The sequence below is a fragment of the Protopterus annectens genome, chromosome 9.part0 (assembly GCF_019279795.1).
Source record: "Protopterus annectens isolate FY-2018-M chromosome 9.part0, PAN1.0, whole genome shotgun sequence".
Taxonomy (NCBI): domain Eukaryota; kingdom Metazoa; phylum Chordata; order Ceratodontiformes; family Protopteridae; genus Protopterus; species Protopterus annectens.
This window is the reverse complement of record NC_056743.1, coordinates 266,037,246-266,053,801: the sequence shown is the minus strand read 5'-3', so window position 1 is coordinate 266,053,801 and position 16,556 is coordinate 266,037,246. Positions and strand designations below refer to the sequence as shown.

The following is a 16,556-nucleotide window of genomic DNA, read 5'->3' as shown; positions in this document are numbered from 1 at the left end:
CTATACTGTATTACTGTGGTTAACCTCAACTTAAAATATCTGAGTGAGGCAGACAATTTGGAACAGCAGCTCATATATGAAGTAGACTTCCCAGAAAAGAAGTGCATTTAATTTGTGCATCTGCTGTGTTAGTCCATTACAGTCAAGTGAGGCTGCCAGTTGTTTCTGCAGTTAAAACCTACTCACATCTCTAAAGTGTAGTATAGCCTATTCATACTTGCATTAACAATGCCAGAAACATACTAAATACATGCTATTTAAATACTGCATCTTAAAGCTTACATGATGCAAAATAACTGTGCTGATACTTGACTAGTACCACTAAAAATATTAAAGTGTTTAAAATATACTATGTAAATCACCATAATTTTCATCCATCCAGAAACCTTTATTTTTGCACATGAGGTAAGAGTGTCAATCTAGCACCAAGTTTATCTAAATATCGCAAACAAGTAGCAGATAAAGAAAATGCTAGACTCACATAAGCTCACAGATGTACAAATAAAATGCTGTTGAGAGTTTATGTGCAGCCTGAGTGGTCATGGAGATATTTTAAGAGGTTTACCCAACAGTGAAAAATAAATATTTACTGAGTTTATTATTACAAATAAAATTCAGTTTAAGATCTAAGATTCAATAAGCATTACCACTGTAAAGCTTTGCTTGTGTTGGTCAGTGTCATTTACATTTTTCTCCAGAGATTTTAACATTATTTTTTTAAGACTACATTACATCCTGAGTGTTTTGAAAAAAAAAAAAAATCACTGGAAATTAACAGTACAAACTTCCAGAGCTCTGTTGCTGTGAATGAGTTAAAATGGGATGTTGGAGGGTTTTTTTAAACATGGATTTAGTTACTTCTTTACTGAAGTAATAAGTCTGGGATAATGTGAAATACCTTGAGACAGAAACAACTGCATACGTCAGATTACCAACCATTACTCTGTCCAAATAAACAGCAAGGACTTTCAAGGGAAAAGTGCGAGTAATAGCTTTTCATCACAATGACTTTTGCCAACATTAACATGGAATGTAAATGGACGTACGAAGAAACAAAAAGGCAAAAAATTTGGTGCAAACAGCAAGATTACAAAACATGCATTTGAACAAAAATGAGCATGTCAATTTGTCAAAGACAGGGTGTCATGGGAGACCTTCCATGTGATACTAAGGCCAATAAAAAGGGAATAGTAATATTACCTGAAATATGGGTCCTAATAGTCATTGCAAGTAAGTACAGAAAGTTCAACTGTAAATGTGCGACAACAAAGAAGTCCCTCTGCCCACCTTACTCATATGTGCCAAACCTAATTTTACCTGTCCCTAACCTTACACATTTTGTTACTGAAACTACTACCAAATGGACATCGGATCTTGGTCTTGTAGCTGGTATGTTTGATATATAGCACACTACATTAATATAATTAGTCAATGTTTTGTGGTTAGACATTTGCAATACTTCAGTGTTTTTTGCATTTATTTTTGTTATAGATTAAATGAGATTCGATATTTTATAGACACAAACATTCATATACACAAGGGTTAGCTGACTTATGAGCAGAGGCAATAATCAGGATCCTATGAAATTGTATCCCATAAACACAGGAATGTTTTTCAGTAAGGGAATACTACCAACAATTCTGGTATTTCTCAAATCTATGACCGTCTCTCCTTTGAAAAGGAAACTTTTTGTAAGACCATGTTAAAATTTTCACTATGTTTACAGCATAACTAAAACCAATATCTTTATGAAGAAAACCAGAACAATGAAGAGATTATGACCAAAATGATCAAAAATAAAAAGGTGAGTAGTGAAAGACTAAATTGAAAAATTCTCCCACATTCTTAAGGTTAAAATGGGGAACGTCTGCTATCGTATCTATGTTTTCACATGGATCATTGTAGGTGAAGAGGATTTAGCTCTAAATTCTTCTCATAAGGGCAACTGAAATTGAATCACAGTTAAGAGACCTCTGCTCATTTTAGAGTAATATTTATCAATTTTTCAAAAATAATTGAACTCAGGGCAAAGACAAAAGATGTTACTCCCATCAAGTGGAAGGCAGAACCTTTTGCAAATAAACTACTGGATCTTCCACTACAGGCAGCTGTGGCTTATGCCCCTTACTCTCCAGCACCTACTGGTACCAAAGATAATCTTTGAATAATCCTTTATCTGGTGAACACTAATGTCAGAAAAGACTCTCCAGGCACTGTAATAAATTTCAACATGTCCCTGTAAGTGACACTGCTAACAGTGAAGTCAGTGAGGTCACAGAATCTTAACAGCTTCTACTTAATACTGGGATACTGTGGGGTATTGCCAGCTGTACCAAAAGTAATGCAGTGTATGTGTAATATATGTTAGCACAGTTGGCTAGATGTTTGTAAATTGTTTTCTGTAATTTGACTATCGCACAAATTCATAGGTAATTTTCTGTCATTTGACTATCCGTGACTTAATACAGATGCTTATGATAAAACTGTATAAAGTGTAACTAATTGAATGTTTATGTTTTAACAAAGAATTCTATAATTTTCAACTACTGCAAAAGATGTTAGAAAAGCTCCGAGCCTGTACTCTACTAGAGTCATGCAATTAAATCTAATGTTCTATAACCAGCTGAAAAACAGAACTCTGGCAGCAGCAGTTCTGTTTTTTTTTTTTGTTTGTTTGGAACCTGATATAAAAATATTGGGTAGTTATCACACTCTGTTGTTGAACTGTCCAGTTAGTTGAGATCAGTTCAGTAGTTGAAAGATCATCACCTTGCCTTGTGGAAGTAAACTGATCAGTATCCAATCCTGCTGTGCTTAATTAAGTTAGCTAGGGAACAGTTCTTTACACAGTCCAAAATTAGTCAGATTAGCCAAGTAGTATTTTTCTGTATCAGCTTGAATCTGTCCAACTGTGTTATTTTTATTTCTCCTGTGATTGAAACTCAAATGTTTACTGTACTTTCATTTCATATTCTCATGTTATCTATTTTACTATTTTTTCATTGCATATTTTATGCCTCTCATTGTGGCTGGCCTTTTAGAAATTACCCTGAACATCTAGAGGGCACATGTGCTTATTTTAGGGATACCTTGGCCACTCCAAAAAGCCTTGCTGCTTGGATTACACTCTACCATTTATTTTAGCACTAATTTTATTCAGTATAATTGGATACCCTTGTAAGAACCTGGCAGTAACTGTCTGATGACAACAATCTACCTTATTCTGGAGAGAGGGGACACAGCTGGTGTATCTGTACCAGCCTTTCCTAGGAGAGAGTGTGTGTATGTACATTACAAAAAACTGTTTTGTTTACTGAACTGTTACAAGTTTTAACAGCTGAAGCTTAAAGAAAAAAAGCTCTTTGAACATAGCCACAAGACAGATGAAAGTGTATGTAATTATATTGCCGCTCTTGGAGAAAACTATGCTTGATGCAGAGAGTTGCATCTGAAAATACTGTTCAAATCCACCACTGTTCTTGGTCTCTCACCTGTGTCAGTGATGAGGAATGAGGCTCCTTAATTGATAGCCCAGGTAAAGAGGTCCCATCACACATTAGTAACAGAACAGTGAGATAGTAATTGTACTACAATAGCCGGGGGACAGTGGTCACTGAAGGTATGTATACTAATCAGCCACAAGGTAAATAGAGTTTGTTTCACAACAGTTTGATTTATTTTTATTTAGGTCGGTGACAGCAGGCAAAGATGTCAGCAGAAGATTACAGCAAGTTGACAGAGAATCAGCTGACCAAGTTGTGCAAAGCCAAAGGACTGGTGCACGCCAACCTGACAAAAAAATAAAAAACAAAAAAAAGAAAAGAAGAGAGGATTTCAGCCTTAAACACAGCTGCAGCCTTGCCCACCAGCCAGGAAGATAGCCAGTCTGGTGATGGGGATGTGCAGCCTTTGGACACAGGACAGTTCACCTTTTCTCAGAGGATTTAAAAATATGTCTGTAGTTAAAGATAACTGAACTGGAGGCTAAAAAAAGGAGAAGCAGCATCAACATCCACTGTAGCATTTGGAGACTGGAGAGATTGTGGTGACTGGAATCTAAAGAGAAGCAGCAACAACACAAGCGTGAGATGCTGACTCTTCAGTCATGGAAGCAATGGTGAAGGGAATAACTAGACCCCAAAAATCAATAAAAGTCAGTAAATTTCTTCCACAATTTGCAGAGGGGGATGACTCGCATAGCTTTATTCATATATTTGAAAAAAGTATGTAAACAGTATAATGTTGACCAAAAGCTCTGGGTATGGTTCCTGAAACCCTTACACCATGGTAAAGTTATAACTACTGTTTCTAAATTATCGGATACTGATTGCTTAAACTAGTTTTTGTTTACTGAACTATTACAAATTAACAACTGAAGCTTACAGAAAAAAGCTCTGCGAACATAGCCACAAGGCAGATGAAAGTGTGATTATACTCCTGAGTTAAGCACTTACTTCCATAGGTGGGTGAGTGGGGGCCAGTTCACCAATTCTGAAAGCTAACAAACCTTTTGGTGATTAAACAAGCCCTTTATACTTTGCCCGAAGACATGAGAATCTGGTAAGCAGACCAAGTGTGCAACTCTGCAGATTGGCTGGGGAGAAAAGGGGATTGCCACAGAGCATGCAGGACATCACTGCGCAAGAAGGTGATACCCACAGTGCTGTACATGTATATAAGGTAACCCATGGTGATCAGCCTAAACCACCTCAACTGAGTCTACCAGTAAGACGGGAATCTGCTAGTTCAGGAACTTAGCCAGGATCAGGGATTAGACATTTTAAATGTAACCAGAAGGGCTATGCAGCATACAAATAACCAATGAAGGAAGGTGGGGAACAAAAGGTGAGGGAGCAAGCAAAGCATGCCAGTAGTAAGTTGTTTGCAAACAGAGGCACCCAGCTATCACTGGAGTTTGCATCCTAGCTTAGTGGATGGAAGACAGGCCAGGGCTAAAAGAGACAGCCTCTGATATAACTGTTGTGAAGCTTGCAGTGCTTAAAGAGCTGTACTTGCTTAAGCAGTCCATACCCATTAGAGCTTTAGAAGTGACCCCATTCCAAATACCTCTCGCTAGTGTTTACCTTGACTGGGAGTGTGAAAAAAGGAAAAAGCAGTTGTGTGTGTTTGAGGATATCCCTGCAGATGTCTTAACAGGGAATGCTTTTTCTAATATAGTACCTTGTGTGTATGCAATTACACACAATTAGACTAGCCTGAAATTTAATGCAGCTACTGGTAGTCACTGATGTTCATGTGGAAAAGTGAATGCAAGGACATAGGTGAGTGGTACTACCCAGGCTGCCAAAGAGGCACTACTGTCAAAAGATCATAGGATTCCTGTGGAATGGGAGCTGGGAAGGGTCACAAAAGTGGAGCTGAGGCAGGAACAGGTTTCAGACCCTACCCTAAGAGGTTTGAGGGAGATGCCCAAGGAGGCAGCTGATGCTGAAGGAAAAGTGCAGCCTGTGTACTGGAATAAATGGCTACTGTACAGAGGGTGGATCTCTGAGGCAGGGCTAGAGGGTCAGTTAATACAGCAGTTGGTAGAGCCCAATGCCTACCATTTGGCACCTCTAGCCATAGCCCATGGCATTCCTTTTGCAGATCACATGGGCATAAAGTGTACTAAGAGACCTACTATGCAGAACTTCTACTAGCCAGGGATTGCAAAGAATGTAACATGATACTGCAGGACCTCTGACCAATACCAAAAGGTAGGCAAGGTACAGAACAAGGTCAAACCTCTATTGCTGCCTTTCCATGTGGATGAGGAGCCATTTCAGAGGGTAGCTATGGATACTGTGGGGCCTGAGTACCCCAAGTTCCAAAGGGAAGTATAACCTGCTGGTAGTAAGTTTGTTACTAGATACCCTGAGAAGGTGTCTCTGTATTCCAAGGCACAGAAAGTAGCAAGTGCCTTGTTGGAGACTTCCAGCAAGGTAGATTTCCTGAAAAAAATACTGACAGTGGTGCCATTTTCATGTCAGAGCTGCTGGCCTGTCTATAGAAGTGCTATGGGTGAAGCACTTAAAGACTACTCCCTACCACCTCCAGATTAACAGTTTTGTGGGGAGGTTAAACTCTACACTAAAGACCATGCAACAGGCATTTGCAGGCCAGTTTAGGAGAAAATGAGATAAATATTTGCCCCATCTACAGTTTGCATACAAAGAGGTACCCTAGGAATCCATAGGTTTTTTTCACCCTTTGAGCTGCTGTATGCATATAAGGTGATGGTACTTTTCAGATTTGATGAGTGAGATGGTGAGTGTGAATCCTGCAAGAAGTCTGTTGTGGCATAAAGTCCTAAACCTCAGCACAAGGCTTGGCCATGGAAAACCCAGCAAGACCCCAACAAAAAAAGGTCTGGTATTACAACACTTCACCCGAAAAGTGTATGCTGTGGGACAGCAGGTTATGGTGCTCATTCCTGTCAGATACAGTAAGCTGCAGGCAACTTGGAAGTGACCCTTTGAAGTGGTAAGGAAGGTCAAGGATGTTAATTATATGGTAAACCTGATGGCCATGGGCACAAATTGTACTATATTAACATAATGACTCCTCCATGTCAGGAAGGTCCTGGGAAGAATGCAAAAGGGAGGACAAACCATTACGCCCAGTAAGTGACAGGCGAGTATGGCAGAGATCTCATACTGGGGACACAGAGGGAGGAATGGTAAGATTAGGCCAGAACCTGCCAAAGTGGAAGCTATTCAGGTGTGGTCTGCCTCTGTTACCAAAAAGGAGGTAACAGCATTCTTGGGGAGAGCGTAGTGGTAAAGAAATTTTGCTCCCAGTTATAGTACAATAGCTACTCCCCTCACAGACCTGAAAAGGAAAAACAGGCCAGATAAGGGTAGTATGGACCCCAGCCTGCAAGCAGATATTCCAAAAGTTTAAAGGGGCTTTGAGACAACGCCCTGTGTTGGCCAGTCCAAATTATTGCAATGCCAATGCAGATAGACTCCCGAGACAGTATATAGGTTAATGTGTTCCTACATAGACCCATTTCTCTCTAGCAATGTTTTTCCAAGGAAACTTGAAAAACTAGCTTGACCTTCAAAAGGGGGGGGGGGTGGTGATTAGATGTGACATTGTGAGGTACTGCCAGCTGTACCAGAAGGCATTGTATGTATAACATATACATGCATAGTTGGCTGAAATTTTGTAAACAGTTTTCTGTCATTTGACTATCACACTGACTTGTACAAATGTTTATGTTGCTGTAACTAAACTGAATGGTTATTTTTAAAGAAAATCTGCAGTTTTCAAATACTACAACAGATATTAAAAAATCTGAGACTGTACTCTATCAGCATCATGTGATCAAATCTGATATTCTATAACCATCTGAAGTCTCTGGCAGCAGCCGTTTGTGATTTTTCTTTTTCTCTGGGTCCAAATAAAAATCTATGACAGTTATCAACTTGGTTATTAGATTGTTCAGTTAGCTGAGATCAGTTCAGCAGTAGGAAGATCACAACCTTGCCTTGTGGAAGAGGGCAACTCAGTATCTAATCTTGCCTTGCTGAATTAATTAGCTAGGGAACAATTCTTTAGGCAGTCAAGAATTTAAGTGAGATTACCTAAATTATGATTTTATGCATCAGCTTGAATCTGTCCAACTGTGTTATGTTTATTTCTCCAGTGATTGAAACTATTTATTGCACTTAAATATTTAATTTTCTCATGTTTCTATTGTATTTTCTTATTAAACAATATTTATACCATTCATTGTGGCTGGTCTTTTAGAGATTACCTTTAACATCTTGAAAGCATCTGTGCTTATTTTAGTGATGCCTTGGCCACTCCAAAAAGCCTTGCTTCTTGGATTACACTCTACCATTTATTTTAGCATTGATTTTTAATCTGTATAATTGCATACCCTTGTAAGAGCCTGACAGTAACGAGCTGGTGGCAGCAATCTACTTTATAGTCTTTAGATAATGGACACAACTGGTGAATCTGTGGTAGTCTTTCCCAAGAGTGTATGTACATGTGTGTGACAAATACCTAGGTGTGGGTGTGTCAGTTACTTAGAACTGGGACACAGTGCTCCAAAGTAAGTCTTATTTTGGATCTGGAGACAGAGTCCAGTACCGTGGTCTAAAGCATGTTTTCAGTGTGCTCTTGTGGAAAACTGTGCTTGATGGAGAGCGCTGCATTTGAAAATACGGTGTAAATCCACCCATTTTAGTGAAAGTCTCTCACCCGTGTTGGTGAAGACTGGCGCTCCTTGACTACTGGCCCCAGGTAAAAGAGGGCAGTCACAAATATATTCAGCCATCTTCTAAATCAACTTGACTTTGAAAAAAAATCCAGAGAACAGTTCAGATTCTTTCAGGTAAAAAACAAAACTAATGCTTTCTCTTTTAACCTTGTGCCTTGAATAATTTATCAAATATCTTGAAATTACCAACCTTACATAAATTGCCTAAACTAGAGAGACCAGGAATAGAAAATTGTCTGCAGTTGCCAATCATAACTGGCCCGGATAGAGAATTAAATCACCATCAGAAGAGAAAATGTGAAAAAAGAAAAAGTTTAATTAGAAAAGTGGAAAAAACATCAGGAATGGACATACTACACTATGCAATAAAAATGCTACTGGAAAATCTGAAACTATACAACACCAAAAATGCAGAGAAGACCTGAACAATTCATGCAACAAAGACACAGCCTACCCAGGGTGAGATATGTTTGTACCTCATAGTGAAGTCTCCATTTTTGCAATTTCAAGCTGAGAAGACACTAATAAAGTGGCTAAAAACAGTAAGCCTACTGTTTCAGTGACTCTCTGCAAACATATAAACTGTCAGTTTTACAGGCTTTAAATACAGCTTCTGCACAAATAAAACTAAAAGATAACTGCAACATACAGACTTTTCTATTTAGTTTCTGGAAAGTTCTTGTAGAATTTATTTTCTCCTCATTCCCTTTCCTTAAAGTATTTTTCTACTTATAACCAACCATTTTGCAAAATACAGCATTTGAAAAAAAAAAAAGTGGTCCAATAGGACAACATGCCTTCAGCTACAAAGAGACTATCTAGAGTTATTAAATTCTACTGATCCTATGAAATCAGCTGTAGATCAAGAATAAAGACTTCTTCCAATATCAACACTGAACTTGTGTGCAGAAAGGCATTGTGGTACCATGGAGAATCACACTTTACATACGCCCTACACTGTCTCCTCACATCTATGCCACTGTCCCACCAATGAGAAGCAAAGGGCCTTTACATAACTGGTAGTCTGCAGTTCAAAGATCTGAATGTCAATTGTCAGCAATGGGAAAAAAAGCACCTAAAAATTTAGTATGCAAACAATCCAATAAACTATCTCGCACCACAGGAAAAAAAGTCTCATGGCTCCCCACATCCCCAAGTCTCATGCTGGCAAGAACTGGTTACACTATATAAAATCGCACCTCCCCCAGGCTGTTAAACCCCAGCCTAAAAGATATCACTATAATCTATCTTCCTCAAAGTCAGCAGTATCCCCCAATCTAGACCCTGTATGATCAGTGTCCTTTACTTCTGCCCCTCCTACTATAAACTGAAATATGATGCCTACCTTTTACACTTCCCTTTTGTAAGCATTCAGTTGCTTCAGTCTCCACAATGCCTATCAACTGCAACTAACCCTGCCACCAGTCTATCCTTAATCTGCATCCCAACTTCACCTGACCTCCAGCCTGTCACAGAAAGTATGTCCCATGTGTACTCCTCTTAGTCCATAAACACAGTGCCCAGTTTATCCTTACACATCTTGGTAACAAATCAGAATACTTTATCCAGCTTTACTTCCATTGCTGTTAGCAATTAGCATCTCTTATCTAACTTGCTGTCCTACTTGCAGCTGGGCTTTCGAATCCAAACAAAATATTTCTCAATACACCTTAAATAATGAGACAGCAATCAAATGACATTCCCATTAACCAAGAGAGTCAATTACCCCCCATCCCCTCATAACACTGCTTGCTCTGTTTCAATTACACCCACTCCCCCCATATACATACACATCATACACCCAACTCCATGCTCTCTTTCACCCAAGTGTAACATGCAACAAATCTTCAACACACGGCACCAACACAACCAAAATATATAATGTCTGATTTCATAATCTCATCTCCTTAGAAATGCATCTGCCCATATCACACTTATGAAGGCCATTTATACGCCTCTGTTAGGCTGCTGGTGTTGTTGAACACCATCTCAATCCTATACTATTACTACAATAATTGATTCTTCAGTTAAGCATTTCAAAATCTATGGTTACTAACATTGTCACACTAAAATTACTGTTTCATACGCATACTTCACACCATCTGAAATCTGCTCTAATCTTCCAACCAAGAGGTTACTTACTCTTGATTCAGTCTTGGCTACTACATATCATTTCTTTGTTCCCCACAGCACAGTGCACTTTACTACATAATTACAAAAGAAATAATGTTATAGGACGCAGATGAATAAATTAATCTGTCACAATAAAGACGATTGAAATGCATTTAAATTTATTTGCTATACAAAAACAGTAAAACATTAATGACAGACATGAAAACCCATCTGTACAAACAAAAAATAGGCCCAAATTACAGAACTAAATTTGCCATGGTCTAGCTTCCTCCAACAAAATAAGACAGAAAAGACGGATGTTATTTGTCAAGCAAATATAGTTATACAAAGATGGCTCTTCAGAAACTTAATTCTCCTGCTTAATAAAGATTTTTCAGCATAATTAAAATACAAAAGTCAAAATGTTAGCTTTAAATACTACTGCCAATGATTTCAGTGTTTCACTTATTGATGTACTTGCTTAACTGATACCATACTCCAACATTCCCATGCTTCAAACACATTCTTTCAAAAGTGACGTAAAAATAGTATTAGCACATTATTAAACACCGAAACACAATGTTAGTGAGCAATCCCCCAACTTTTATAGTGTTTTCTAAAGAATTCTACTAAAAAGGTACTTTTCCATCTATCATGCAAGCTGAGCATTAAAAACGTCTTTTGAATTTCCATGGCACCCCACAATTGTAACAAAGACGTTTGATGTCAAACTTCCAAAGATATTAAGCACAGTGACAGCATTCAGTTTAGTCAAAATTGCTAAGAAATCATTGGATTAATACAGTTAATATCTTAAAAAAGTTCAGGCACTTGCGGTTTAATATACACAAAAGGTTAACAATTAAACTACTTAAGAGTACCAGCAGCAAAAACAAACTGAGCCATCAATGAACGGATCAAATTTCCCCCTTGTAAAAATATTCCTTGAATTACAAACCTTCATATCTCCATACTTTAAGGAATTAATAACAAATGTTAAAACTGCAACATATAAAAAGCGTTTCACAGTAAGATATTAGGATGCAAAAGTTCTGACAAAATAATACACTGCTGCTCCTTTATGCACATCCACTATATCAATACTTCCTATATGCACACGTGTAGCTTCATATATAGATATATGTGTGTGTGCGCTTGTGTGTAGTACCACACAATCCCTCATATATTACACACATTTCATGTACATATATACTCACACACTTTTCACAAGTACTACTTAAGCTTTCTGTAGGTACCAGTCACTTAGCAAAGTCTACAGTTGGCATGTAAAATATACAGATTGCATCTCCATATTTAAATTATGCAAAACAAAGGCAATCTATAGTTTTCACCCATGACTTATTACTTTTCATGTCTTTTACGGGTATATTCAGACCAATAAAGTCTGAATCTATATCAGATCACCAAAAGCTTAAAAAAGTAAACTATGATTAATAGACCCTATGTAAGCAAAACTTACAATGTCGACCTGTCAGAACAGCAATTTTTTTCCAAGGGGAAAAAAAATCGCTATTCCAACAAAAAAATAAAAAATGAAAAGCAAAGGGGGCTTCACCCCCCACAACCCCCTACTTGAATATAACAACTCTGAGACAGCACAATAGTGCAGAAAATGGCAAAGTAACAAAGTGGCTAGGCAAACTCTTTCCCAGGGAAACAATTTCTTTAAAAGTCACTTTTATATTTTGCCGTTTCAGTCTTTTAAGTTCAACCAAGACACATTCAAAAGAATGTGTCTTTGGTCTTCTAATAGGAACCCTAAAGTCAAACCCCTCTAGCCAGGCTACGTTTTTTTTATACAAAGTTGGTCTTTGTGACCTTTTTACCTATTTGTTTGCATGTTTAAATTATAGGGACAATGCATGAGCAAACAGTGATGCAACAATATCACAGTGCTTCCATGACATGTACAACAGCTCAAACACTTCAAACTTTATGCACTTGAGCAGCAACAAAGTATAGACATATTTATAACAAACATATTAATAGTAATAAGTAACAACTGCTAGTCTTCTCTAGTAGTTTTTTTTTTTTTAAACAGCAAGTTCTTAATGTCAAAAATAAGCTAATGGAACCAGCAAACTTCAACTAAACAGTTGTAAGAAGCATAAACAAACTGCAAGCACTGAAATGAAAGCAAAATTTTACATGATCATAAAAATATATTACTAACATACTTTTAGTGCTATTAAAAGCATATTAAAGACTAAATCTGATCTCTGCAATGATACTGCTGAAGATCCACAGAAAGTTGTAGCTTTTGCCTAAAGCCACATAATGGGGGAACTGTCATCCGGACGGAAGGATATATTCCAAACACCAATCTTACAAGTTGGATTTATCGGCAGCCACATGAGATGCATGGGGTTCATAGTTTCTAACATTCTGTTAAAAAAAACATGAACAATTAAAAAGGTAAGAAAACGGCTATTTATACATTTACTAACTGACATATTCCAAATATATAAAAATGTAACAAAAGGCTACAACTGTTAAAATACTTCAAGATGTAAAAAACTGCTTTGCAATATTCAGTATAACTTAGAAGAATTACGCATTTTGTTGTAGAAACAGTCTACTGCAATACTAAAAATATGACATATGGTTGATATCACCCAAGGTAGAATATAACAATTTACTTTGAAATTAGCACTGTATTTAATTACTTCTTTTTGTTTACTGGGGGTATATCACTGACCAAATATGACCATTTACAGGCTCAGGCCTAAACATAAAACACCAACAGTAGATAAAGATTAAATGCATAACTAAACTAAACTATACTATACAATATAATAACATAACAGATCAAACAAAAACTATACACATTTACAAAAAAGTTTAAATTTGGTCCAGACAAAAAATATTTGAAAATTAGTACACACTGCAAAAATACTGGCAATATTAATTCCCTGGCATCTTCCCTTGGCAATATTAATTCCCTGGCATCTTCCCTTGGCAAATGCCTTATGATACTTTTAACCATGTCCTTTCTCCTCTTATTTTGAAGGTTCAATTGTTTCCAAGACCAAGTACAGACAAAAAATCAAAACTGCAAAAACACTATATACTGTGGTAAAAGAGATGGTGGCACAATCACAGTTTCAACTTTAAATGAAGTTTGACTGAAGAGTTTGGGGAAAATACCAGAGAAAATTTGCAGGCCACTATGCAGCTGACATAACTGACATTGATGAGGAATACAATCATATGGATTATAACAATTAAAGAAACTGCCTATCAGCACCCACATTATAGGGCTGCCTGGATTATCTACCATTCAACCACAGAACACAGACAAGATCACAGCAAGCCTACAAAGAGAATACCGCAAGTTTAAAAATCTGACTAGGATGAAGATAAGGTGGGACAAATCCTGGTGTTCTGACATACTGTTAAAGTGACCCTTCCTCAAGAAGATCTTGACATACTAGGACCTTAAGACATAAGCAACGACCAAACTATTGAACAAATGTAGACGAAAAGTCACCAGCTAGACGATAAATATCATTTAATGATGAACAAAACTTGTACAACTAAAACGTACTTTGAACAAACTTAAAACGCCAAATAGAAACACCTAAGAACAAGAATATAATTCAATGTGAGCACTTTCGTTTAAATATTTTAAACTTCTTCAAACATCCATTACATCATTTCCTTTTATAACCTTCACAGAAAATTGCACCAAAATTAAATTCAAAATGGAGCATGCTCAGTAGCCAAAAAATGGGAAATAAAATTTCTAAATATAATTCAAGGAATGCATAAACAATAAAATGCTAATAAAGGCAATACTAATGCATGATATTATATAAATATTTTTTAAAAACTAATTTAAATCATTCATTTTATATAAATCATGCGATCACAACCTCTCCAACCCTTAATATTTATAAATTATTAAATATTAAATAATAAATATCACAATTAATATATTTTCTATAATAAATTATCATATAACATTATTACTAATAGCTTCCTCCATATATATTCAAAATTATTAAAATACTTAAAATCAAATATTAAATTAATCTTGAATTTTATTACGGGTCAATGCTTTTAATTTTAAAATTGACCCTATAGAACTTCTCTCATTTAAACCTGGCATACAATCAGCTTGTAATTTAATTTGCCAGGTAAGTTCTCTTTCTTCTAAAATTACATTCCACGGGGTTCTTTCTTCTATTTCCACTTGATCTATAACCATACAATTAAAATTATGATTACATTCATTTATATGTTTTGCTAGCGCGTTATTTCACTTTTCATTTTTTATAGCATATTCATGCTCATAGATTCTCTGAGTGAATATTCTTTCAGTTTTTCCTACGTAAAAGGAGAAAGAATTACAACTTGCAAGGTAAACAACCGCTTTAGATTTACAATTAAACTTCTTTCTAATATAATACTTCTTACTTCTTATCGCGTATAGTGAAACTATCTCCTTCTTGGATTTTAAAGCACCATTTACATGCTCCAGATCTATAGTTTCCACTCTTCACTTTTTTAGACATTCCTATATTATTATTAGATTTTAATAAATCTTTAAAACATTTCCCATTCCTATAGACAATTTTTGGGGATTGACCTATATGATTTCCATACTGGGTATCCCCAAATACAATTTCCCAATTATTATAAAAAACTTCTTTTAATATTTGATAATCTTGTGAAAAAGTGATAACTAAAGCTTTTGAAAATTCTTCTATTCTAATATTCTTATTTTTACTAGATGTATCTAAACTTATGATAGTCTATCGTCAAACCTACTTAAATCTACATTACTTGCAGCATCAGTACCAACTTCACTTTTACCTTGCAAAATTGGTTTAAAGTGACCATTTTCTCTTTTTTGAATAACTTCTAAAATTAATTTGTTTAACCACACTGGATATTCCTTATTAATAAACATTCTCCTTAAATGTTCGCATTCATTTAAAAAATCTGTATATCTTGTAATAATTCGCGCAGCTCTCACTAATTGACCTTTAATTACAGATCTTTTTTGGTGCTCAGGATGCGCACTAGTATAATGAAGCCATTAGAATATTTTTTCCTATAAATCAAGGAAATATACTCTTTTGCTTCATAATCTTTCATCAAATTAATATCTAGACCTTAACCTAGAATGCGAGGATACACTTCGGTGTTCAGAATAACACACATCCTTTCACAAATGTCACCTTTATTCAGAAAAAGAATAGTAATGTGTAAAAGTTAAGGGACAAAATTAAATACACAGAACTTTGATAATTTAGACCTTGGTTCGCATCCAATTATACCAAATAACTGAATTTCCATTACAATTTATAATTTTCTTATCTTACAAGTAGCTACTGCTACAGAAAAAGACAACATCCACCTTCTTAAGGCTTTACATCAACAACTAAAAGACAAAATTGAGACACAAAGGACTGTCCTATAAGGCTTCTACAGCTATACCACTATAACAGTAACTCGGGTGTGGATTTAACAAGGATGCATTATATTTTCAAGGTACAATATTCCTGGGGAGCAGAAGGCTGCATTCTTCAATGTGCCTTACATGTAGTCCCGCATTTCCAATGAAAACATAAAATGAGTACAAAGAAAAAGTACAGTTTTGTACCTACCATAAATGTAGATGTTTGAGTGCTAATACAGCTGCAGTCATAACAGATAGGTTCTCCTGCCGTCAGGCGGGTCCTCGATCGGCCAAATTCCAAAGTCTAGGTCCGGCGTCGGTGGTCGTCGCTTCTTCCCTGACATAAGTGTGACAGGGGTATAAAAGAATCAGCCAACGCCATTTTCTTCAGTTTTTCTTGCCCCAAATGTCAGGTGCCCCCAGAAGGAAGGCAAAACATAAATTTATGTAGTAAAGCAAATGCAATATAATCAAAAAACAGTAGTTGCAAGCAAATACACCATAAAAGAATACCCCAATGAGGTTGTATGAGGAGGTGTTGGCCATAAGGCCTGTCCCAAGAGGGGAAGGAGGGAGGGAAACATGGACTGCACCTATATTAGCACTCAAACATCTACATTTATAGTAGGTACAAAGCTGTACTATGTTCATCATGCATACAACTGCAGTCATAACAAATGGGTAGAATCCCAAAGTTAAAAAACGGGTGGTAGGCACCAAGTGGAACTAGGTGGAGCCAAGACCCTGCAAGACCTGGGCCCAAAAGGGGGGGATAAAGAATGC

The 16,556-nt window shown here is 36.6% G+C and overlaps 1 protein-coding gene across 1 annotated transcript in view; it reads right to left on the bottom strand.

Annotated features, from left to right (window-relative positions):
- Positions 1 to 12,094: 12,094 nt before the first annotated feature.
- CAT (catalase) overlaps positions 12,095 to 16,556 on the bottom strand; it is a gene marked incomplete in the record, with an annotated part of 486,757 nt that continues 482,295 nt past the window's right edge. The window contains 1 exon segment of the mRNA XM_044082850.1: positions 12,095 to 12,751. Within this exon segment, the coding sequence (XP_043938785.1) occupies positions 12,692 to 12,751 (60 nt within the window).